A 27,257-nucleotide genomic window follows, 5' to 3' on the forward strand; every position below is an offset into this window, starting at 1 on the left:
TGCAACCATAGAAGCAATAACATAGTTTGTATTTATCGGACCCTATTACGTGCTACTTCAAGCTTGAAACATGCGTAATGTGCCAAATGGTACTGAATGCGCACGGGTTAGTTCCAGTTTGTCCGCGAGCAGAAGAGGATACACCACATTGATATAAAAAAATGACATCAATTACTGAAATACTGTATCTACTCCTAACTGCTGTGAAAAGCACTAGAACTACAAAAATAACTGTTTTTAAAGAGTTAAATCTCTCCATGCCTTTATTCCAGGATGATAATGTATAAACTCCCAACCTAAAATCAGTGGGTATGAATAGAACCGAGGTATGACAATCTCGTCAATCTATTAAACTGAAATTTTAGGTCGTTTTGCCTGGAGTCCTGAGAGGCATTTTTACTTGTGATTCACCAGTGGGCTATATAGGAACATACCTCATATGCGATTCCTCCCGCCCCATGAGAGCACATGCAGGTTCTGTGCAATTTATAGTATGAAACATCAAGTTATGAAGGACACGGATATGGATTATGTATTAGCTTAATCGAAATACATTAAAATCGTTATGCTGTATACTTGCTGAGAGAAAGAGTGTGACCGTGTGCAGGCTGAAGAGGTTCCTTTCAACATTGCAAACATGAACAAATCAGATAACGATTTATCTTCTGTTTTAATTGATTGCAAGACATCTTAATCACACATTGAAAAATGCACATCAAATATTTTAAATCAGGCTCAGGTTGCAACCTTTTTCGATAAAATAAAAACTACCAAAAATATGCTTACAAAAAAATATATGTAAATGCCACTTTGGATAACCTTGATCAAAACCCCATTTTATTCTACATAAAAAAGCTTGACATAAATAAGTTAGTATAATTTCTCAGTGTTTTTACAAAGTTATGTACACTTAACAGATTTACACGGGCAGTGACTACTTTGAGACAATTCTTAGCCTCTGAACAAAGGCTGATTGAAACTGGGCGAAATTAAAGTTATTTTAGAAACTACATTTGCATGATCTGCACTAACAATGTCTGGGAGAAGGGGGAGATTAACAAATTAAATTATCGTTCTGTATCAAACAGGAGTACAATGCCAAGGCAACCTGATGGTGAAAGCGTAGACACAGAGGTATTGAAGCAACCATGTATTTGGTATTGTAGGACATTTCAAACATAAAAAGGCCTAATTGTTAAAAAAAATATTAAGAACCGTTAAACACGAGTATGAAGTTGATTAATACTACCAGTACAGTTAACAGATATTTTATCCTTCAGCAAATTAGTACCCTATACCACTTCAGAAAAATAAATTAGCTACACTTTTTTTTTTTTTTTTTTTAAATGGTGAAGAGGAAGACTTGTAAAAACAAAAAAAAAAAAAGATTCCAGAATTTAAGTGACCGACAGGCCTACAGATTTTCAACAAAATACAATAAATATTGGCTGACTTCACATATTACTTTTTTAGTCATAACAGAAATGTATCATTATTTGAGGCATTGTTTTCGTGGGGTGGCTGAGAACCCACGTTGTGTGACACTTAAATGACCCAAAATACAAGGCTACACATTATGTACCATCAATCTCTCCCTACATACAGATGACCTATGAGGATACTTCGATGAGGAACAATTATTTAATCCAATCATTTTTTTAAATGGATCAGGATTTATACACAGCATTTTGGAAACAAAACTACACCGCAATTCTTCAAGTCAAATTCATGCCTTTTACATAGTTTTTTCCCCTCCCCAATCATAATATGTTTCATGTGCTACATATGAAAATAAATATATACACAGGTAGTTAAAAAAAAGAAATAAAAGAGCAAAAAAGGAAATAAAACCTAATTGCACACTGCTACATCGACTGCTTTTAGAGGCAGTAACTTTATGAGTGCCAGAACTTTAGTGTTTATATTCAGTGCTTGCACAGCGTCCCCATCCTTAGGGAGAATTGATATGTTTCGTTTTCTTTGTAGTTCCTCTTCAAAATCACCGAACACCTAGGTTTCCATGACAAAAGGGGGAAATACATTTTCAGCTCTGCAGAGAGAAATAAAAACAAAGTTGTGAGACCAATGCTAATTTACACCAGTAAACATGACCACATACAAATGCATCAAAAACATTCCTGGCCATTTCTTTTTGCAGACAAGCAACATGTAATAGCTTTGACATGACAAAACAATGCGAAGAACAGGCTAATGCTAGTCAAAGACACCCTACTGACTCATTCAAAGCAGCAGAATACTTTCATTTTCCAAATTATAAATTCTATCTATAGCTACACACACACACTTCATTGCAAGTTAGAGTAAACATTTATATAGGCCTATTCAAAAACGTGCATACTGTGCTTTCATTCACTAGAACGGCCAGATGTTTTGATAGGGGACGAGCGTGCATAGTGCACTGCTGAGGAGACCGGCCCCTTCTCCCTCTCACGAGGGCAGTGGTTGCTGACGTGTTACTATAGTGTTGTTCTGAGGACTTGTTTACAGTTTCGTCGGAAAATGAACCTCACCGTGGCAGTGGTTGTAGTAATGTCGCCTATATTTTGTGTAGCCTTTTGGACTTTAACCCTTTACTAGACCACACTGAACGTCACAACGATATAGTTAAGCACACATTTCGACCTTCAATAAAACAAATAGCTACTTAGTTGGCAATTGCGCATAGGTTACAAGGTGGGACAATCACAACTGATCAACACGTTATTTAAACAGCACGTCTGAAATGCTTACAAGAATACCAACGTGATGTGTTCAGCTTCACCGAACCTAAGAGTTTACAAACTGCTTTATGTAGGCAATAAAAAATATATGGGGTTATTTGGGAAAATAAGTCCACTCCAGTATAACATATCTCACTAAAGCCAGACAAAAGTTGCAGATAACTATCTCACCTTTGTCATCTTCACGTTTGAGTCCTGGGACTGGCTTTCCTGGGTGTATATTCTAAGCTTGGGCAAGGAGTAACTTCATTCGAACTACTGTGTGACCTTTTATTTTGGGACGAGGGGTCTGGAAGAGAAAGACAATTTTAATAAGAATATAGGTTCAAATGTTATTCTCTAAAATGAAGTATTGTGAATAGTCCACTCTACATCATTTAAATGAGTAAGACAATTTAGGCTGTTACATTCCTCTATCTATAGTGATTTGCCTTATCAGGTCTTATCTTTACAACTTGACTTGCTTACTGAAAACATTAATGAAAACGATTAGAATGGTTGTATCGCTTTTCTTTAGAATAACTGATAAGTGGGCACATCTATTTGGTAACTAGGCCTACAATTTTACGTCGAGTCTGACTGATACAAATTACATAGCTGAATAGGCCAGCACGTCAAAACAGTAGGCAGAAAGACAAAGTAGCCAGACTGATGATTATCTATAATTTACATAATTCATAAAGGCTTATGCCTACATTCATGGCAGGCTGGTCTTTTTCTCCGCCCGGTGCACTGCTCTTTACTCTCCATTTGGCTCTCTGACCTCTCCGTGTTGTCGGAGGGCTGCCGGGGAGTCACCATCACACAACTATGATTCCCATTTAGATCCATAGTGTTATTCCCAGAGGGGCAAACGTCTTTCACTGATCGTTGCGTTCTGGTGTAGAAATTTGGAACGTCTTTACAATCCATTAATTCCCATTTGAATCTCCCGTTCGATAGAGGTGTGTGGCTTGAAAAATCGAAGTTCCACTTCGCTGAGGCCGCCGCTTCCATCTCTTGCAAATGTCCCTTTAAATCCCGCCTTAACTCTTCGCGATCCGGCGAGCCGAAAATGATTCTGCAGGCTGACGGTTTGGGGTGATCCGACAACCGAGCATCCGTCCTTTCCAACGTTGGGCTCCCATTTGAAAGTCGAACATCTGACATTTTCGGAGAATCAATTAACGTCCAAATAGAACACTTAAAAATTCGTATTTCCTCCTTTCTCACCGCGATCCAAAACAAGCGTAAAACGAATGATCAACACTTTTATGCCATGCATAGGTCTGGATAGAAACGGTAATTTCCAATATGGCAATGCGAGCTAAAGTAGTCAGATCATCAAAACAATGTGCAGTAACTGAAGCCACTCCTGTCAATTTATTCTCGTAGTAAGAGAGAAGAAATAACAGACAAACCTTTTCAGTACCCAATATGGCGATTGAGGGGAGGCTGACTGGGGAAAAAACTGATTGACACAGAGAACTATTTAAAACGAAGAAGGGAATTCATTGGTTAAAAAAAACGTAGGCCCGCCCAATTCTCTTAAGGCGATCATATCATGCACGTTACAAAGACTTTGCAACATTGTCACATTTCTATACATGTTCCTTTGTAAAGGCTATAGCCATAATCACTATAGGTATCTACCATTTTAGCTATGGTTGTAAATAAATAAAGGGCCGTTATAAGGAAACTTAGTGTATGTATTATTCATTTGTTTATGTTGAGAAAATATTTTAATATCAGTGGTCTCGATCTTTGTGTCAGTTTTTTAGCACCAAAATAGTACAATAAATATAGAGAGGGGAATCTAATTTTATTTGAGAATTATAGTAGTTTTTCAATAAATGTGGAATTGTAATACCACCTTAATGATTTGAAACATTTGAAAATACACAAGCCAGTGTGAAGCATTTTGTCGTTGGAGTAGGTTGTCATTGTCATGAATCTGTCAACCATTTAAAAGGCTAATCAAATCTGAACATTTTCATTATTTTGCATGGTGGGGACCAGTTGTTTCTCTCTATGATACAGATGTGAATATTGACTTATCTGAGCTCAGTCAAGGTCACCAGTGTACACCCCAGCAAAAGGAGGGATGGTATTAAGAGTAGTGGCAATCATTTCTCTTTGGGAAAACAATATTTTCTGCAGGATAACGCAACTAAGACAATTTACAATTTATTATCAAACATCAATTAATAACTACTTAAATTATAACTCATTGGCCATTTGCAATAGAACGACTACAGTAAGAGTGAATCATTTTTTATTTCACCCATATCTAAATGTGACAACACTACACATCTTGTCCACCTGTTTTTAATGACCTATTGCTTTTGCCCTTTTTAAAATGTCAAAATATTCATCTATTTTAGCTGCAAGATATTTTGCAATTGACATTTAATTCCTGGATGTAACTAAGGTCTTATAAATCGAGCTTCGGTACAGGGTGTCTGAAGGATCTTTTACTCAGTTCTCATTTAAAGGGAAGACTGCACTGACCCCTTGTTGTGAAATTAGGTATTAGGCAAATCGGTTATCTAATATCTAACAATCACAAAAATAAAACCGTTTACATACACAGTACGTAACATACAACTAACAAGACAAAAGCCTTTTACCAAATATATGTTATATATTACAGCATCATTGAATCCACACACATATAGTGCACTAAATCTAAATCCTCTCCTAGATATCAGCATGGATATATTGAAACAATACAGGTCTATTTCCAATATCCAGCTCTCTTCACCTAAGTCTCCCAGCTTGCTGTCCTACCTCCAGTACACAAACAGTGCATATAAGTGATCTGGTCAGAGCTCCACTCACAGATTGAGCCACTCGATGACATGGAAGTTATTTTTTCCCACTCTGAGGAGAGACAGTACATTGGTCAGGATGTGCTGGCCGGGGATGAGTACCTTTTCTGGGTTGATCCGTCTTACTGTGGTTGATCCATACAGTTCCTTCTGAAACCATGCAATACCTGCAGCACATCACAGAGACAACATAAAAACATCACAGCACATCACAGAGACAGCATCACAGAGACAACACAACACAGAGACAACACAACACAGAGACAACACAACACAGAGACAACACAACACAGAGACAACATAAAAACATCACAACACATCACAGAGACAGCATCACAGAGACAACACAACACAGAGACAACACAACAGAACACAACACAACACAGAGACAGCATCACAGAGACAACATAAAAACATCAGAGACAGCATCACAGAGACAGCATCACAGAGACAGCATCACAGAGACAACACAACACAGAGACAACACAACACAGAGACAGCATCACAGAGACAGCATCACAGAGACAGCATCACAGAGACAGCATCACAGAGACAACACAACACAGAGACAACACAACACAGAGACAACACAAAACAGAGACAACATAAAAACATCACAACACATCACAGAGACAACATCACAGAGACAGCATCACAGAGACAGCATCACAGAGACAGCATAACACAACACATCACAGAGACAACATCACAGAGACAGCATCACAGAGACAGCATCACAGAGACAACACAACACAGAGACAACACATCACAGAGACAGCATCACAGAGACAGCATCACAGAGACAACACAACACATCACAGAGACAACACAACACAGAGACAACACAACACACCTCATGAGACATCACAACACATCACAGAGACAACACAGAGACAACACAACACACCTCATGAGACATAACAACACATCAGAGACAACACATCACAGAGACAACACAACACAGAGACAACACAACACAGAGACAACATAAAAACATCACAACACATCACAGAGACAGCATCACAGAGACAGCATCACAGAAACAGCATCACAGAGACAACACAACACAGAGACAACACAACACAGAGACAACATAAAAACATCACAACACATCACAGAGACAGCATCACAGAGACAGCATCACAGAGACAGCATCACAGAGACAACACAACACAGAGACAACACAACACACCTCATGAGACATCACAACACATCACAGAGACAACACAACACACCTCATGAGACATCACAACACATCACAGAGACAACACATCACAGAGACAACACAACACAGAGACACCTCACAACACATGAGACATAAAAACATCACAACACATCACAGAGACAACACAACACATCACAGAGACAACACATCACAGAGACAACACAACACAGAGACAACACAACACAGAGACAACACAACACAGAGACAACACAACACAGAGACAACATAAAAACATCACAACACATCACAGAGACAACACATCACAGAGACAACACAACACAACACATCACAGAGACAACACAACACATCACAGAGACAACACAACACATCACAGAGACAACACAGAGACAACACATCACAGAGACAACACAGAGACAACACAACACACCTCATGAGACATCACAACACATCACAGAGACAACACAACACAGAGACAACACAACACAGAGACAGCATCACAGAGACAACACAACACACCTCATGAGACATCACAACATATCACATGAGACATCACAGCACATCACAGAGACAACACAACACACCTCATGAGACATCACAACACATCACATGAGACATCACAGCACATCGCAGAGACAACACAACACACCTCATGAGACATCACAACACATCACAGAGACAACACAACACAGAGACAACACAACACAGAGACAACACATCACAGAGACAACACAACACACCTCATGAGACATCACAACATATCACATGAGACATCACAGCACATCACAGAGACAACACAACACACCTCATGAGACATCACAACACATCACATGAGACATCACAGCACATCGCAGATACAACACAACACACCTCATGAGACATCACAACACATCAGAGACAACATAAAAACATCACAGAGACAGCATCACAGAGACAGCATCACAGAGACAGCATCACAGAAACAGCATCACAGAGACAACACAACACAGAGACAACACAACACAGAGACAACATAAAAACATCACAACACATCACAGAGACAGCATCACAGAGACAGCATCACAGAGACAGCATCACAGAGACAACACAACACAGAGACAACACAACACACCTCATGAGACATCACATCACAGAGACAACACATCACAGAGACAACACAACACAGAGACAACACAACACAGAGACAACACAACACAGAGACAACATAAAAACATCACAACACATCACAGAGACAACATAAAAACATCACAACACAACACAGAGACAACATAAAAACATCACAACACATCACAGAGACAACACAACACATCACAGAGACAACACAACACAGAGACAACACAACACAGAGACAACACAACACAGAGACAACACAACACAGAGACAACATAAAAACAACACATCACAGAGACAACACAACACATCACAGAGACAACACAACACATCACAGAGACAACACAACACATCACAGAGACAACACATCACAGAGACAACACAACACATCACAGAGACAACACAACACATCACAGAGACAACACAGAGACAACACATCACAGAGACAACACAGAGACAACACAACACACCTCATGAGACATCACAACACATCACAGAGACAACACAACACAGAGACAACACAACACAGAGACAGCATCACAGAGACAACACAACACACCTCATGAGACATCACAACATATCACATGAGACATCACAGCACATCACAGAGACAACACAACACACCTCATGAGACATCACAACACATCACATGAGACATCACAGCACATCAGAGACAACACAACACAGAGACAACACAACACAGAGACAACATCACAGAGACAACACCACAGAGACAACACAACACAGAGACAACATCACAGAGACAACATAAAAACATCACAACACAACACAGAGACAACACAACACAGAGACAACATCACAGAGACAACACAACACAGAGACAACATCACAGAGACAGCATCACAGAGACAGCATCACAGAGACAGCATCACAGAGACAACATCACAGAGACAACACAACACAGAGACAACATCACAGAGACAACACAACACAGAGACAACATCACAGAGACAACATCACAGAGACAACATCACAGAGACAACACAACACAGAGACAACATCACAGAGACAACACAACACAGAGACAACATCACAGAGACAACATCACAGAGACAGCATCACAGAGAAAACACAACACAGAGACAACATCACAGAGACAACATCACAGAGACAGCATCACAGAGACAACACAACACATAAACAACATCACAGAGACAACATCACAGAGACAACACAACACAACGACAACACAACACAGAGACAACATCACAGAGACAACATCACAGAGACAACACAACAGAGACAACACAACAGAGACAACACAACACAGAGACAACATCACAGAGACAACACCACAGAGACAACACAACACAGAGACAACATCACAGAGACAGCATCACAGAGACAACACAACACAGAGACAACATCACAGAGACAACATCACAGAGACAACATCACAGAGACAACACAACACAGAGACAACATCACAGAGACAGCATCACAGAGACAACACAACACATAAACAACATCACAGAGACAACATCACAGAGACAGCATCACAGAGACAACACAACACAGAGACAGCATCACAGAGACAACACAACACAGAGACAACATCACAGAGACAGCATCACAGAGACAACACAACACAGAGACAACATCACAGAGACAGCATCACAGAGACAACACAACACAGAGACAACATCACAGAGACAACACAACACAGAGACAACACAACACAGCGACTAAACATCACAGAGACAGCATCACAGAGACAACACAACATCACAGAGACAGCATCAGAGACAGCATCACAGACAACATCACAGAGACAACACAACACAGAGACAACACAACACAGAGACAGCATCACATCAACAGAACACAGAGACAACACAACACAGAGACAACATCACAGAGACAACATCACAGAGACAGCATCACACACAACACAGAGACAGCATCACAGAGACAACACAACACAGAGACAACATCACAGAGACAGCATCACAGAGACAACACAACACAGAGACAACATCACAGAGACAGCATCACAGAGACAACACAACACAGCGACTAAACATCACAGAGACAGCATCACAGAGACAACACAACACAGAGACAGCATCACAGAGACATCATCACAGAGACAACATCACAGAGACAACACAACACAGAGACAACACAACACAGAGACAGCATCACAGAGACAACACAACACAGAGACAACATCACAGAGACAACATCACAGAGACAACATCACAGAGACAGCATCACAGAGACAGCATCACAGAGACAGCATCACAGAGACAGCATCACAGAGACAGCATCACAGAGACAACACAACACAGAAAAACAGTTAACACATTTTGATACGTTACGGCCTTATTCAGAAATTTATTAAATTTAAAAAATCCTCAATCTACACACAATACCCCATAATGACAAAGCGAAATCAGGTTTTTTGAAAATGTTACAAATTTATTCAAAATAATAAACATAATTTATTTAACTAGGCAAGTCAGTCAAGAACAAATTATTATTTTCAATGACAGCCTAGGAACAGTGTGTTAACTGCCTAGTTCAGGGGCAGAATGACAGCGTTTTACCTTGTCAGCTCAGGGATTAGATCTTGCAACCTTTCGGTTACTAGTCCAACCCTCAGACCACTAGGCTGCCTGCCGCCCAAAATAATAATAATAAAAGTCTGACATAAGTATTCAGACCCTTCACTATGAGACTCGAAATTGAGCTCAGGTGCATCCTGTTTCCATTGATCATCCTTGAGATGTTTCTACAACTTGATTGGAGTACACCTGTGATACATTCAATTGATTGGACATGATTTGGAAAGGCACACAACTGTCTATATAAAGGTCCCACAGTTGACAGTTCAAAAACCAAGCCATGAGGTTGACGGAATTGTGCGAAGAGGTCCTAGACAGGATTGTGTCGAGGCACAGATCTGGGGAAGGGTACCAAAAACAATTCTGCAGCAAGAACACAGTGCCTCCATCATTCTTAAATGGATGAAGTTTGTAACCACCAAGACTCTTCCTAGAGCTGACTGCCTGGCCAAACTGAGCAATCGGGGGAGAAAGGTCTTGGTCAGGGAGGTGACCAAGAACCCGATGGTCACTGACAGAGCTCCAAAGTTTCTCTGTGGAGATGGGAGAACCTTCCAGAAGGACAACCATCTCTGCAGCACTCCACTAATCAGATATTTATGGTTGCGTGGCCAGACAGAAGCCATTCCTCAGTAAAAGGCACATGACAGCCCGCTTGGAGTTTGCCAAAAGGCAACTAAAGGACTCTCAGACCATGAGAAAAAAGATTGAACTCTTTGGCCTGAATGCCAAGTGTCACATCTGGAGGAAACCTGGCACCATCCCTACGGTGAAGCATGATGGCAGCATCATGCTGTGGGGATGTTTTTCAGCGGGAGGGACTGGGAGACTAGTCAGGATCGAGGGAACGATGAACGGGGGAAAGTACAGACAGATCCTTGATGAAATCCTGCTTCAGAGCTCTCAGAACCTCAGATTGATGAGGGGGGAAAAAACAATTGAATCAATTTTAGAATAAATAAGGCTGTAATGTAACGAAATGTGGCAAAAGTGAAGGGGTCTGAATACTTTGCGAATGCACTGTATGTTTTAAAGTCAAGACAGATTTGAGAGAGAAGAGAGGGAACGAAAGAAACAAACATGGAAAGCAATAAAGAGAGAAATTAGGGGAAAGCAGAAATATAGAGAAAGTGTGAAAAAGCCAATGGGGTGGGAGTGGTGAAATAGAGTGAGTGACCCTCCGTGTGAGGTAGTCATGTCAGGGATGATAAGGAACAGAGGAATATAAAGGGAGAGCCCTACCCTTTGGGCCCCCGAAGGATGTCCTCTGCCCTGCGGCAGGCATCCAGTATTGTGGGCCCTGGCTCCAGCAGCAACTCATGGAATGGGGCATCTCTGAAGAGCTCCTGCAGCTCAGCATCACGCATCAGCTCCAGGGCCTGAAGGTTACTGTGGTACCGGGCATTGGTGCACCTGGAGAGAAATACACACACACACAACATTACTAATTGTACCAGGCGACACCTCATTAATGACACCCAAATGACATATGCACAGTCTTTCTCTGACTAATTATCTATTGCATACTTTTTCACGCCTTTGTTAAGGTGCACACTTTCACTACCAAATTTCATCAGATCAATCCCAAGGCTATTTATAATCTTGACTTTGTGAAGGGGTCAATTCAATCCATTAGTCTGAAGTTACTTAGGCCTTATCTTTTTGTGAGCACGCACGCGCACACACACACAGACACAGAGCACCTTTTGCCCTCATTGCCGTGTTACAGTTTGGTGACTTCGGCGGCGAGAGGTTTGTGTGCGGCCCGTTTGCCTGGTTCCTGTCTCTGCAGCTCCATCACCAGCTCCACCTCGGCCAGGCGTAGGAAGGTGAACAGCTTCAGATACCTGCAGGCAGCACAACCAACCCCGTCTCCAACATCACCATGGATAGGCTAAACTCAGGTACTAATATCAGGTCCTGGGGTTCCCATTTTCAGCCATCTAGCGTGAACAACACTAACAAGTGTCTGTGCTATTCATAAACAACCCGCCTAATAAACACATGATGCTGCAACAGCACAGTCTACCCTCACAGTCTACCCCAAAGTGTCTCATAGTAGGTTAGCCGCGCACATTTACAAAGAAAGATAACCTAAAACGCTCCCCTTGTCTGTCATAAACAATGACAGGACGGTGTGTGGCAAGCAAAATGTGTTTGCCTGTGCATGCATGCTGACCGAAGTGCTTGCAACGCCAGGATTGTGGGTTCGATTCCCATATGGGACCAGTATTAAAGAGTATGAAAATGCACGCACTCTATTGTAAGTGGCTCTGGATAAGAGCGTCTGCTAAATGACGTGAAAGTGATATCAATTTATTCAGCAGTGCTGGGCTCTCAGGTAAATAATACTTTCTGGGTTCTGAAGTCAGGTAAATAATGCTTTCTGGGCTCTAAAGTCAGGTAAATAATGCTTTCTGGGCTCTAAAGTCAGGTAAATAATACTTTCTGGGCTCTAAAGTCAGGTAAATAATACTTTCTGGGCTCTAAAGTCAAAATAATACTTTCTGTCAGGTAAAAATACTTTCTGGGCTCTAAAGTCAGGTAAATAATACTTTCTGGGCTCTAAAGTCAGGTAAATAATACTTTCTGGGCTCTAAAGTCAGGTAAATAATACTTTCTGGGCTCTAAAGTCAGGTAAATAATACTTTCTGGGTTCTGAAGTCAGGTAAATAATGCTTTCTGGGCTCTAAAGTCAGGTAAATAATGCTTTCTGGGCTCTAAAGTCAGGTAAATAATACTTTCTGGGCTCTAAAGTCAGGTAAATAATACTTTCTGGGCTCTAAAGTCAGGTAAATAATACTTTCTGGGTTCTAAAGTCAGGTAAATAATACTTTCTGGGCTCTAAAGTCAGGTAAATAATGCTTTCTGGGCTCTAAAGTCAGGTAAATAATGCTTTCTGGGCTCTAAAGTCAGGTAAATAATACTTTCTGGGCTCTAAAGTCAGGTAAATAATACTTTCTGGGCTCTAAAGTCAGGTAAATAATACTTTCTGGGTTCTAAAGTCAGGTAAATAATAATTTCTGGGTTCTAAAGTCAGGTAAATAATACTTTCTTGTGGATAATTTGTCACCAAATTCTACCCACTGAAGAACCAAACACACAGACAAACTGTTAGACTGTAATGTAATTCTATTGAACAGTCTGGCTTGTTAAGGAAACTTTCCACTACTTCGTTTCAGGCTGTACACCAGAAAATTATACCACAGTCTGATTTATCAGCCTAAGAGGTGTGCGGATCGAGTTGGCCTTTTAAATCATAGAGGGGGAGAGCTGACCCTAGATCAGCAGCAGGTATCCTCGAGGTTAGAGCATTGGACCAGTAACAGAAAGGTCGCTGGTTCGAATATCGGAGCCAAAAAATCTAACGCTATGTCCTTAAGCCAAGCACTTAATCCTGTAGGGAATCTGATTTCATTGGTCCTCAACTTGCGGAAAAGTAATTTTATTCAGGTTAAGCGGAGTTGGCCTGCCCCGGAGCAGGTTAGTTCTAAAGGATTTGTTGCCATATAAATTTTGCTGGCTAAAAGGTGAGTCACTTTCGTATGACCGGATATCCCGAATTGTACATTTACATTACATTTAAGTCATTTAGCAGACGCTCTTATCCAGAGCGACTTACAAATTGGTGCATTCACCTTATGACATCCAGTAGAATAGTCACTTTAAAATAGTGCATCTAAATCTTAAAGGGGGGAGAAGGATTACTTATCCTATCCTAGGTATTCCTTAAAGAGGTGGAGTTTCAGGTGTCTCCGAATTGTACTCAGAGTTGACCAAAGTTACCTCGCTAACTCCCCAAACCTAGGACACCCCTCTGTTTATTTCTAAATAGAAGGCTCTGATAAGCAGGACCAGTTCCACTGGATTCTCCAGCAGGGTTTCCATGTCTGCATGTTTCCCGCTAAAGTTGGCTACTTTAAAAAAGATGTTGCGGGTCAAAATGTATTAGTTGCATTTTTTTGGGGCTACTTCGAAATTGCACCGCAGCTGCCATGGCATTTCTCTTCAAAAAACATGATTGATTTCACTGTGACCTGCTGCTGCAGACTATCAGGGAGTGAGGCAGGCAGCTGAGCGAGTGGTGAGGAGGGCCAGAAGGATGTGAGTTGAGAGTGTTGCAGGCCACAGGCAGCTGAGTGAGTGGTGAGGAGGGCCGGAAGGATGTGAGTTGAGAGTGTTGCAGGCCACAGGCAGCTGAGTGAGTGGTGAGGAGGGCCGGAAGGATGTGAGTTGAGAGTGTTGCAGGCCACAGGCAGCTGAGTGAGTGGTGAGGAGGGCCAGGGAAGGATGTGAGTTGAGAGTGTTGCAGGCCACAGGCAGCTGAGTGAGTGGTGGGGAGGGCCAGAAGAATGTGAGTTTAGTGTTGCAGGCCACAGGCAGCTGAGTGAGTGGTGGGGAGGGCCGGAAGAGTGTGAGTTTAGTGTTGCAGGCCACAGGCAGCTGAGTGAGTGGTGAGGAGGGCCGGAAGGATGTGAGTTGAGAGTGTTGCAGGCCACAGGCAGCTGAGTGAGTGGTGAGGAGGGCCGGAATGATGCGAGTTGAGAGTGTTGCAGGCCACAGGCAGCTGAGTGAGTGGTGAGGAGGGCCGGAAGGATGTGAGTTTGTGTTATTAATAATTTGTGTTTATTATTATTATTATAGGTTATTAATAGGCATTATGCGTCACTTTAGTGTCTGATGCATCCTTTAGATGCTTGGCTACAATATCCGGAATCAATGTGATAATTGGTCAATATATTTGGAAATGTGTGTGTCCCCAATGAATGACGCAACATTACTTGTGTATGAACTTGTGCCCAGACATCAGGTTGCCCAGCTGGTCTGTCCCTCCTAGCTGGATCTTACAGCTGTGATTCTGGTTCAGGTGGTAGGAGTCACACAGCTGGTAAGAGAACTCAGTAAGGCTCATGCCTTCTGCACTCTTCAACCTGGACTGGACACTGCATGCCTACTACTGAGCAGATTCCCCATTCGGAAATGTCTGCCAACTTCTGCCAGAAAAGCAACCATTCCAGTCTTTGTACAAAGTTAACTTGTTCAATACAGTTACAGTGCCAAACTTCTTAAGAGTCGTTGTGGAAAAGTCAGTTCATGGTTGGTGAAGATTCGCTGCACGCTCTCTCTCGCTTGGGTCTCCTACCAGTGCTGTTGCACCACCGATTAGAGCGACGCCAGTGTGTCCTGCGCTTTGAAAATTCAGTAGCCCGATGATGGCGAGTAAATTACCCACATGAAGGCTGTCTGCCGTGGGGTCGAATCTGCAGTACCCGGTCTGGAAACAAGACTGCAGTAGTTGAGGAAGTTGATCTTGGGCTGATTTTTCAGGGAAACCATCCTTCAAAATGCCCCGTTTATTTATAGATAATATAAATCCACTCTGGGCTGTTGCAGAGCGATGAAACCTGTATCGTAACGTTACACATGGGAGTGTGTTTATCAAAAATAATACAAGAATCATGCCGAGATGTACAAGCAAAACATCTTGATAGACGCCGCCATAACGGAAACTGTGCGACACACTGGACAGGAAGATGAAAGACGGGACTGTAAGAATATAGCGCCATCTAGTGTATTGTGTAAATGTACCATACCTTGCCTCTTCCTCCTGACCTGTGACCTTTTTCTTATCATTTGTGATTTTAATGTCACCTCATCCTCTTATTATCCTTTTAGGTTGACGATTAAAAATTTTTTTTGTGAGGATGAATCTCCCGAATTTACATCTGGTGTAACTTGGAAAGTGGGAATAATGATCAAATCCAAAGACAGTAAAGTCATACCGTTACCTGCTTAGTACTGGATTCACTTTTTGGTGTTTATAATGATATAAAATGCATGCTGACAATGTAGCTGACCAATGTATATAGAGAGTGAGAACAATTTAATTTGATTACGTGGCTAAGCACCCACATAACGAATCAGGGCCTGTCATAAGAATTTAAATGTTCAAGTTATGAAACTACCAAGACAATGTTACACAACGTACACTATACAGTTGAAGTCGTAAGTTTACACACACTTAGGTTGGAGTCATGAAAACTTGTTTTTCAACCCCTCCACAAATATTTTCTAAAAAAATATTTGATTTAAATTTTTATTTCACCTTTACTTAACCAGGCAGGCCAGTTGAGAACAAGTGAAGTAAGTAAGATTAATGAGGTAAGGCAAAACATAGTGGTTAAATAACAACAATTTAGCAATTAAATACTGGAGTGACAGATGTGCAGACGATGAATGTGCAAGTAGAGATACTGGGGTGCAAAGGAGAAAAAAAAAATAATATTGGGATGAGGTAGTTGTGTGGGCTATTTACATATGGGCTATGTACAGGTACAATGATCTGTAAGCTGCTCTGACAGCTGATGCTTAAAGTTAGTGAGGGAGATATGAGTCTCCAGCATGAGTGATTTTTGAAATTAGTTTCAGTTATTGGCAGCAGAGAACTGGAAGGAAAGGCAGCCAAAGATGAATTGGCTTTGGGGGTGACCAGTGAAATATACCTGCTGGAGCACGTGCTATGGGTGGGTGCTACTATGGTGACCAGTGATCTGAGTTAAGGCGGGGCTTTACCTAGCAAAGACTTAAAGATGACCTGGAGCCAGTGGGTTTGGCGACAAATATTAAGCGAGGACCAGCCAACGAGAGCATACAGGTCGCAGTGGTGGGTAGTATATGGGGCTTTGGTGACAAAATGGATGGCTCTGTGATAGACTGCATCCAATTTGCTGAGCAGAGTGTTGGAGGCTATTTTGTAAATGACATCGCCGAAGTCAAGGATCGGTAGGATAGTCAGTTTTACGAGGGTATGTTTGGCAGCATGAGTAAAGGATTCTTTGTTGCGAAATAGGAAGCCAATTCTAGATTTAACTTTGGATTGGAGATGCTTAATGTGAGTCTGGAAGGAGAGTTTATAGTCTAACCAGACACCGAGGTATTTGAATTGTCCATATATTCTAAGTCAGAACCGTCCAGAGTAGTAATGCTGGACGGGCGGGCAGGTGCGGGCAGCGATCGGTTGAAGATCATGCATTTAGTTTTACTTGCGTTTAAGAGGAGTTGGAGGCCACGGAAGGAAAGTTGTATATGGCATTGAAGCTCATCTGGAGGTTAGTTAACACAGTGTCCAAAGAAGGGCCAGAAGTATACAGAATGGTGTCGTCTGCGTAGAGGTGGATCAGAGAATCAGCAGCAGCAAGAGCGACATCATTGATGCATACAGAGAAAAGAGTCGGCCCAATAATTGAACCCTGAGGTACCCCCATAGAGACTGCCAGAGGTCCGGACAACAGACCCTCCAATTTGACACACTGAACTCTGTCTGAGAAGTAGTTGGTGAACCAGGCGAGGCAGTCATTTGAGAAACAAAGGCTGTTGAGTCTGCCGATAAGAATGTGGTGATTGACAGAGACGAAAGCCTTGGCCAGGCCGACGAATAGTGCTGCACAGTACTGTCTTTTATTGATGGTGGTTGTGATATTGTTTAGGACCTTGAGTGTGGCTGAGGTGCAAACGATGACAAGCTCGGAAACCAGATTGCATAGAAGGTACAGTGTGATTCGAAATGGCCGGTGATCTGTTTGTTAACTTAGCTTTCGAAGACCTTAGAAAGGCAGGGTAGGAAAACTGCTGCGGTCTGTAACAGTTTGGGTCTTGAGTGTCTCCCACTTTGAAGAGGGGGATGACCGCAGCAGCTTTCCAATCTTTGGGGATCTCAGACCATACGAAAGAGAGGTTGAACAGGATAGTAATAGGGGTTGCAACAATTGTGGCGGATAACTTGCCAAACTATAGTTTCTTCAAGTTGGTTAGGACATCTACTTTGTGTATGATACAAGTGATTTGTCCAACAATTGTTTACAAACAGATTATTTCACTTATAATTCACTGTATCACAATTCCAGTGGGTCAGAAGTTTACATACACTAAGTTGACTGTGCCTATAAACGGCTTGGAAAATTCCAGAAAATGATGTCATGGCTTTAGAAGCTTCTGTTAGGCTAAATGACATCATTTGCATCAAATCAAATCAAATCAAAGTGTATTTGTCACGTGCGCCGAATACAACAGGTGTAGTACAGTGAAATGCTTACTTACAGGCTCTAACCAATAGTGCAAAAAATGTATTAGGTGAACAATAGGTAGGTAAAGAAACAAAACACCAGTAAAAAGACAGGCTATGTACAGTAGCGAGTCTATAAATGTAGTGAGGCTACATACAGACACCGGTTAGTCAGGCTGATTGAGGTAGTATGTACATGTAGATATGGTTAAAGGGACTATGCATATATGATGAACACAGAGTAGCAGTAGCGTAAAAGAGGGGTTGGCGGGTGGCAGGACACAATGCAGATAGCCCGGTTAGACAATGTGCACTGGTTGGTCGGTCCAATTGAGGTAGTATGTACATGAATGTATAGTTAAAGTGACTATGCATATATGATAAACAGAGAGTAGCAGAATTGCAGGTGTACCTGTGGATGTATTTCAAGGATGTATTTCAAGGTCTCCCTTCAAACTCAGTGCCTCTTTGCTTGGCATCATGGGAAAATCAAAAGAAAGCCAAGACCTCAGAAAAAAAATGTAGACCTCCACAAGTCTGGTTCATCCTTGGGAGCAATTTCAAAATGCGTGAAGGTACCGCGTTCACCTGTAGAAACAATAGTACGCAAGTTTAAACACCATGGGACCACGCAGCCGTCATACCGCTCAGGAAGGAGACGCGTTCTGTCTCCTAGAGATAAACGTACTTTGGTGCGAAAAGTGCAAATCAATCCCAGAACAGCAAAGGACCTTGTGAAGATACTGGAGGAAACAGGTACAAAAGCTTCGATGTCCACAGTAAAACAAGTCATATATTGACATAACCTGAAATGCCGCTCAGCAAGGAAGAAGCCACTGCTCCAAAACTGCCATAAAAAGACAGTTTTGGAGGAATGTCCTCTGGTCTGATGGAACAAAAATAGAACTGTTTGGCCATAATGACCATCGTTATCTTTGGAAGAAAATGGGGGGTACTTGCAAGCCGAAGAACACCATCCCAACCGTAAAGCACGGGGGTGGCAGCATCATGTTGTGGGGGTGCTTTGCTGCAGGAGGGACTGGTGCACTTCCTTCATGAGAAAGGAAAATTCTGTGGATATATTGAAGCAACATCTCAAGATATCAGTTAGGAAGTTAAAGCTGTCATAAACCTACCCCCAGGCCAACTTCATGACACAGTGAAGGGAAATAGTAACGCTACAGCATACAATGACATTCTAGATGATTCTGTGCTCCCAACTTTGTTGCAAAAGTTTGAGGAAGGTCCTTTCCTGTTTCAGCATGACAATGCCCCTGTGCACAAAGCGAGGTCCAAACAGAAATGGTTTGTCGAGATCGGTGTGTAAGAAGTTGACTGGCCTGCACAGAGCCCTGACCTTAACGCCATCGAACACCTTTGGGATTAATTGGAACGCCGACAGTGAGACAGGGATAATCACCCAACATCAGTGCTGTACATCACTCATGCTCTTGTGGCTGAATGGAAGAAAGTGCCTGCAGCAATGTTCCAACATCTAGTGGAAAGCCTTTCCTGAAGAGTGGAGGCTGTTATAGCTGCAAAGAGGGGACCAACTTTATGGTAACGCCCATGATTTTGGAATGTGATGTTCGACGAGCAGGTGTCCACATACTTTTGGTCGTGTAGTGTACACACTTCGAAACCCAGAACAGAAATCGTGTTTAATTGCGTCAGTTGCTCGATTTAGTTCTGGGGGCAAGTATGTTAGAAAATATACTGGAACTCGGGCCGTAGCCCCACCCCTTCTCTGTGCAAGTTTCAGGAAAGTCTATGGGCCACATGTCAACCTCCCTTCTGAAATGTAAAAGATGCGAGCACCTGCAATATCGTGAATTGTGAAAAATGATCAGTGACGAAAGATCTGAGTACCGTAACAAACTTCATCCTGATCCCAGTCTGTTGAGAGACGCTATGATATCATTTATGTTACGTGCGTCTGAGAGATTGCACAATTTAAGACATCATTTGCAGTTGTTTCTGCAGACCAGCAGATGGAGTCCTCAATCTCAACATCCCATGGCCTCATACATTTACAGGTAACTGCCAAAATAAAGAAAACACTTGAGTTGTTTGAGCTTTTATGGTGTGGGGTGTATTGTCCTGGCATGGTTTAGTTCCACTCAACCTCTTAGAGGGCAAGGAAAACGCCAATAAATACACAGCCATTCTGAGTGATTGCTTCAAATCAAATCAAATCAAATCAAATTGTATTTGTCACATACACATGGTTAGCAGATGTTAATGCGAGTGTAGCGAAATGCTTGTGCTTCTAGTTCCGACAATGCAGTGATAACCAACAAGTAATCTAACTAACAATTCCAAAACTACTGTCTTATACACAGTGTAAGGGGATAAAGAATATGTACATAAGGATATACGAATGAGTGATGGTATCGAGTACAGTATATACATATGAGATGAGTATGTAGACAAAGTAAACAAAGTGGCATAGTTAAAGTGGCTAGTGATACATGTATTACATAAGGATGCAGTCGATGATGTAGAGTACAGTATATACGTATGCATATGAGATGAATAATGTAGGGTAAGTAACATTATATAAGGTAGCATTGTTTAAAGTGGCTAGTGATATATTTACATAATTTCACATCAATTCCCATTATTAAAATGGCTGCAGTGGGGTCAGTGTCAATGACAGTGTGTTGGCAGCAGCCACTCAATGTTAGTGGTGGCTGTTTAACAGTCTGATGGCCTTGAGATAGAAGCTGTTTTTCAGTCTCTCGGTCCCAGCTTTGATGCACCTGTACTGACCTCGCCTTCTCGATGATAGCGGGGTGAACAGGCAGTGGTTCGGGTGGTTGATGTCCTTGATGATCTTTATGGCCTTCCTGTAACATCGGGTGGTGTAGGTGTCCTGGAGGGCAGGTAGTTTGCCCCCGGTGATGCGTTGTGCAGACCTCACTACCCTCTGGAGAGCCTTACGGTTGAGGGCGGAGCAGTTGCCGTACCAGGCGGTGATACAGCCCGCCAGGATGCTCTCGATTGTGCATCTGTAGAAGTTTGTGAGTGCTTTTGGTGACAAGCTGAATTTCTTCAGCCTCCTGAGGTTGAAGAGGCGCTGCTGCGCCTTCTTCACGACGCTGTCAGTGTGAGTGGACCAATTCAGTTTATCTGTGATGTGTATGCCGAGGAACTTAAAACTTGCTACCCTCTCCACTACTGTTCCATCGATGTGGATAGGGGGGTGTTCCCTCTGCTGTTTCCTGAAGTCCACAATCATCTCCTTAGTTTTGTTGACGTTGAGTGTGAGGTTATTTTCCTGACACCACACTCCGAGGGCCCTCACCTCCTCCCTGTAGGCCGTCTCGTCGTTGTTGGTAATCAAGCCTACCACTGTTGTGTCGTCCGCAAACTTGATGATTGAGTTGGAGGCGTGCGTGGCCACGCAGTCGTGGGTGAAACATTTCTATCCTGATGGGAGTGGTCTCTTCCAGGATGACAATGCCCCCATCCACAGGGCACGAGTGGTCACTAAATGGTTTGATGAGCATGAAAACGATGTCAACCATATGTCATAGCCGTCTCAGTCACCAGATCTCAACCTAATTGAACACTTAGATTCTGGAGTTTTACACCACCAAACGATTCCTTGTGGACGAATGGTGTTGCATCCCTCCAATAGAGTTCAAGACACTCGTAGAATCTATGCCAAGGTGCATTGAAGCTGTCCTGGTGGCTTGTGGTGGCCCAATGCTCTATTAAAAAGCTTTATGTTGGGGTTTCTGTTTCCTTTATTTTGTCAGTTACAATACCTTTCATTTATTCAGCTCTCACTGTCAATCAGATGTTATTATTTACTTGAAATAGATGGACAATAACGTTGAATTTTTAAATCATTTTTATTTGTGAATCTATTCAAAGTCAACTTGTTTGTTGTTTAAATTACTAGATAAACATTCATCAAAAATGTACTTTATTGTTACCAAGCCACAGTATACATAAACAAAGCATCCAAAGACTGTCTCCAGTCTCTTTGCATGACACTAGCCATAAAAACACTGCATCAACTCTTTACTACAAAAATACAAACCTTTTCCTATATCTTCTGCACTCATCATCTCTGCAGAGCTGTATTTGTTATTATTATTATTATTATTATTATTATTATTATTATATGTGTGCTGTATGGCAGGGCACTATAAACTCACTTGAAAAATAAAAGAACAGTACCTCGCTATGTCCTGAGCTAGTATAAACTAAGGGACACAATATTTACCCTGATACTTGTCAAAAGTCCCTTGTCAATTCAACACAAAACACCATAGATCCTTAAGGGTAGCAGACATCTTCAATTTACCAATCACATAACTTCTCCTCTGGGTTTTTCCTCTAGTCTTTGAACCATTATATAATCGTGTTTGTATTTACACTATTGCAAGAGAGCAACCTCTCTAATGTGGAGGAATGTAATTCCAAACAGTCGTTATGTTCCACAGATTCAACAATGGTCTGTCTGCCTATCACAAATTTGAAACCTTCCCTAATTATGTCATGACGCCATTTGCTCTCTTTGTGTATCTCTGTACTGTGTAGTATCATATCCATACCAGCAGCTTCTGGCAGGAGGACACAGAACTGTACAGAACTGTGTGCAGCTTTACTTGACTCCATTGTGTCTAGTGTTGTATGTGATAGGTTAAGGCACGGGTTGAGTTTACTCCCTCATGTATTCTGTTCACCTTGTGATTCTACAATCTGGTGGATTAAAGCAGCGATGCATTTCGCAGAGGTCTGACAATCCAGAGCAATAGATATTGTAGAACTGCCATTACAGGCAGCTTGAAATTCAGTTATCTAACATATGGCATGATTATAATTAAGTAAGTTAGAACACAGCAGCGAGTGAGGAGGGAAGCCAGTAAAACGCTTGATACAGCAGAAGCATGTTAATTAAGCAATAATTAATTAATAACTAAGGCCAGAGGGGGTGTGGTATATGGCCAATATACCACGGCTAAGGGATGTTCTTATGCGCAACTCGGAGTGCCTGGATACAGCCCTTAGCTGTGGTATATTGGCCATATACCACAAACCCCAGAGGTGCCTTATTGCTATTATAAACTGGTTACCAATGTAATTAGGGCAGAAAAATACATGTTTTGTCATCACACCCATGGTATATGGTCTGAAATATCAGCCAATCAGCATTCAGGGCTCGAAACACTCCGTTTCTAATAAACAATATACTGCATCTTTACTGCATTTAGCTGTGATGAAATCACTGTTCATTGTGGACAAGTTATGAGTGTGTAATGTTCTATATACTGTACATGTATCAGAACAGAGAAGGGATATAGTAGGGCCACAAAAACAACAAACCGTTTGGCTTGAAGAACATAATGAGGCAGTTATGGAGCATTTATGTTCTGAATAGTGAAATTACGCCCTAATCATCCCCTTTATTACCTAATCTTCCACCTGAGACCATAGCATAGAAGGAAACCTGCAGTATTGATGTAGGATCTGTGCCACGATAGCTTATTACCAGTCTTAACGCTGATGATTTACTTATGCATGTTCAAGACGAATAATATATCCAGATCATGTTGTTGAGTGAAAATAGTGTCAATAACCCATGAAAGGTTTTGCGTTCAAGTGTTGATATTTGCTATGAGTGCTTTTAGTATCCCTACACCTAAAGCACAGCACATAGAGAAAATGTTAACTCTCCCTCTCTCTCTCTCTCTCTCTCTCTCTCTCTCTCTAGTGTGGGAATTAACCAAAGGAATGTCCCCAGTGGGAATCACGTCTATGGTTGTATCACCAGATACTTAGCTATTCTATTCACATTGCATTTTTCAGCCTAGTTATTCAACGAAACCATTTCTGATATACATATATATATATATACTTTAGTATAAAAATATGATCCAACTCAATTATAACATTGTCAAATTAGGTAGCGCTTAATCAAAAACATACCTACATTTCTGTACCATTTAAAACATTGAAATGTATTTACCAGACAAAAAGGAATACAAAGCATACTCAATAATAGTTTGTATCTTGCATACCTCTGGTTATAGTTGGGGCAAGCGATCAAATAATCACTGAATCTATGTACAAAGCATTAATAGAACATGGTGCAGAGAGTGAAGCTAGGTCCATTACACCAATAAAAAACATTCATTTGTGGATTCATGACAATTTGCTACGGTAAGCAAAGAACAAAAAACATTCCCTCGCGGAAAATACACGCACGTACTGTATATCCTTTCCATCAGGAAAGCATGCACACGGGAAAGAGCATTTCATTCTGTCTTTGAAACATTCTCAACAGTTCTGGGAAGGATTGATGGCTGGTTTGATGAGGCAGCTTTAGTATTTCATCTCTACTAGATGAGAGAGAGAGAGAGAGAGAGAGAGAGAGAGAGAGAGAGAGAGAGAGAGAGAGAGAGAGAGAGAGAGAGAGAGAGAGAGAGAGAGAGAGAGAAGGCTGTCTAGTTAATGGCTTAAAATGCTGTAAATCTGCTCTCAATCTGCCTTTGTTAAGGTTTTAATATAGTTTGAAGTCATATTAGCCCTTTAATTCCAGTATACAAAACAAGATGGAGTGCCAAATATTACAGTATATAAAAGAGTCTCATATCATATCTCGTGTTAGTGGTATAGTTAGTGTTGCGTTGTGGGTGCATTTACACAGTGCATCTCTGATTGGTCATTTCCAAATCAGTCTGTTTTGAATTAAATCAAACCACTTACAAACAAATGTCCTGATGGAGCCATGTTCTGAACGGTGGGGGGAACACTATTGACATGGTAGTTTGTTTACTTTTGTTTGTGAAAGTATTGAAAATGAAAAATCTTTGAAATCATTGAGCTTCACCATGGTTTTATAAAATGAATATAATGCACACCAAAGCCTCCATGTTAGAGTTTGGTCTAGATAGGAGAGAAAAATGAGATGAAGGGAAAGGTATGTGAAAACCATCACTAAAAAGCACATAGTGAATTCTCGGTCGAAGTATGACTGATGAGTAACTGACGTGAGAACAACGGAGACCTGCGGCAGCCAATAATGTGTCCCTCCAACTGAGGCTGTGGGTCTTTGCCCAAAAGAGCAAAGGACTAAAAACTCAGTGGGATATATGGGGAGCACTTTCTGAAACTCTGTAGCCTCATTCATGATAACATTTAGCAAATATGCAAATGTTAAATAACAATTATAGCTAAAGTCATTTTTCCCCCCCAGAGGAATCCACATTTCTTAGACATGATAAGTTATAGCCTAAGCAGGAGCAAGAGCTTAGAAACACACAGGAGAGGTTTCCCCAAATGAATGAAGCAATATGTTACATTTACTTGTACTGTGAGTTGTATTTAGAGCCGCTGCAGGCACATCCGTACGACAGTAACCTGGTACAGTGTTAGGAAACTGAATATAGGAGAGACACACACACCGGCAGTGACAGAGACAGACACTCATGAGGACCTTATTGACCATGCAATCCCATAACCTCACTGGGGGAGAGCATCCAATCGCTAAAAAGCTGCCTTACAGTGAGACACAGTCGCTCACATCTGAAGTCTGTATTCGGCACTGAAGTCGCTTGGGTGTCTTTACTGCAAAATAGGTGTTCAACATTATCATTCTTTTCACTCACTCTGAAGTTCGTTACAAAATGACATAGTTATAAAGATACTGCTGGAGTGGTGATTCTGTCGATACGTCCTGCTGTTCATCACTCAAGGGCCTGATTAGGTCAGAGATGTGTGTACCGTATAGGAAAGGGATGCCCTCTAGCAGGGACTCTTGTGGCTATAGTCTGACTGAATCATATGCTGCATTTAGACAGGTAGCCCAATTCTGATCTTTTTCCCACTAATTGGTCTTTTGACCAGTCACATCAGATCTTTTCATATCAGATCCTTTTTCAGAGCTGATCTGATTGGTCAAAAGACCAATTAGTGAAAGAAATATCAGAATTGGGCTGCCTGTCTAAATACAGCCACTGTTATCTAAACAAGCAATTGATTATTTGATCCGTGTACTTATTTCTGACATTGGACAAAGGTGTCTAAACCCAGCCCAATACATGTTCTCTAGTTAGGACACTAACACTAACTCTAGTTGGAACAGGACACTCAGTTCAGCTTCACATTGCCCATCCACACAGGTAATATGGCCATATAGGTCCCTGTGGGGGTAGTGGACCCCACTACAGGTGCCCAGAATATAGTCCTATAGTCCTGACCGGTCCTGTCTGAAAGACGAGCAACCCTGCATCTGGGGGTCCAGTGGTTCAATCCTTTCATGGTGGGACTATTCAGAGAGACTGTTCACGCATGTGTCCCCAAAATGGAGGGCAACCTCCTTTCTAGACTCAGTACATGTCCCCAAGATGGAGGGTGAGGTGGGTGTGTGACACAGCCCCCACCCTCCTTTCTGGGCTCAGTGTCTCAGTACATGTCTCTGTAGATCTCCTGCAGCAAGGGGTGGAGTGACATGTCCTCTGTTTTCTTGATCTCCTGGACCAACTGAGCGTGCTCGGTGACCAGCTGCCGGAGGTCGGACAGTTTCTGCAGCAGCTTGGGGAAGAGGAAGGTGTCGTCTGGGTGATTGGCCAGCAGGTGGAGCCGCAGCACCTGAACAATGTTCTCCTGCATGCGCTCAATGTGGCCAACGTTCACCAGGCCGGGACGGTCTGAGGGAGAGGAAAGAGGACAGCAAAATTAGAGAAAGAAGGTGGATTATGCCAATCCAAGAAGAGACATTATGATTGGCATAGAGCTGAAGAGCAA

At 41.9% G+C, this 27,257-nt stretch overlaps 2 protein-coding genes and 1 long non-coding RNA gene across 6 annotated transcripts in view; 1 reads left to right on the forward strand and 2 right to left on the reverse strand.

The window, feature by feature from the left end:
* Positions 1–651: 651 nt before the first annotated feature.
* On the reverse strand, positions 652–15,942 carry LOC118359264 (tyrosine--tRNA ligase, mitochondrial-like). 3 transcript variants are annotated; one of them, XM_035737698.2, is made up of 5 exons: positions 15,666–15,942; positions 11,675–11,845; positions 5,654–5,718; positions 2,913–3,030; positions 652–2,050 (listed from the first exon to the last, which is right to left on the reverse strand). In XM_035737698.2, the coding sequence occupies exons 1-4, from the start codon at positions 15,767–15,769 to the stop codon at positions 2,924–2,926; spliced, it is 447 nt and encodes a 148-aa protein (XP_035593591.1). In that variant the 5' UTR covers positions 15,770–15,942; the 3' UTR covers positions 652–2,050; positions 2,913–2,923. The 3 variants fall into 3 exon arrangements, with proteins under 3 accessions (XP_035593591.1, XP_035593590.1, XP_035593589.1); XM_035737697.2 differs by having other exon boundaries at positions 15,214–15,942; XM_035737696.2 differs by lacking the exons at positions 5,654–5,718; positions 11,675–11,845; positions 15,666–15,942 and adding an exon at positions 3,437–4,327.
* Positions 12,136–14,002, forward strand: LOC127912044 (uncharacterized). The gene is made up of 5 exons (XR_008080257.1): positions 12,136–12,804; positions 12,977–13,069; positions 13,163–13,286; positions 13,349–13,441; positions 13,473–14,002. It is a non-coding gene; the product is annotated as an uncharacterized LOC127912044 (long non-coding RNA).
* Positions 15,943–22,411: 6,469 nt separating the features above from the next.
* The window catches only part of LOC118359266 (peroxisome proliferator-activated receptor alpha-like), a 69,203-nt gene continuing 64,357 nt past the window's right edge, over positions 22,412–27,257 (reverse strand). For both annotated transcript variants that reach the window (XM_035737700.2, XM_035737699.2), the window contains exon 7: positions 22,412–27,160. In XM_035737700.2, coding sequence (XP_035593593.1) covers positions 26,916–27,160 — 245 coding nt within the window. In that variant the 3' untranslated portion in view covers positions 22,412–26,915. The remainder of the gene's footprint in view (positions 27,161–27,257) is intronic.

The sequence above is a fragment of the Oncorhynchus keta genome, chromosome 26 (assembly GCF_023373465.1).
Source record: "Oncorhynchus keta strain PuntledgeMale-10-30-2019 chromosome 26, Oket_V2, whole genome shotgun sequence".
In the NCBI taxonomy this organism is placed as follows: domain Eukaryota; kingdom Metazoa; phylum Chordata; class Actinopteri; order Salmoniformes; family Salmonidae; genus Oncorhynchus; species Oncorhynchus keta.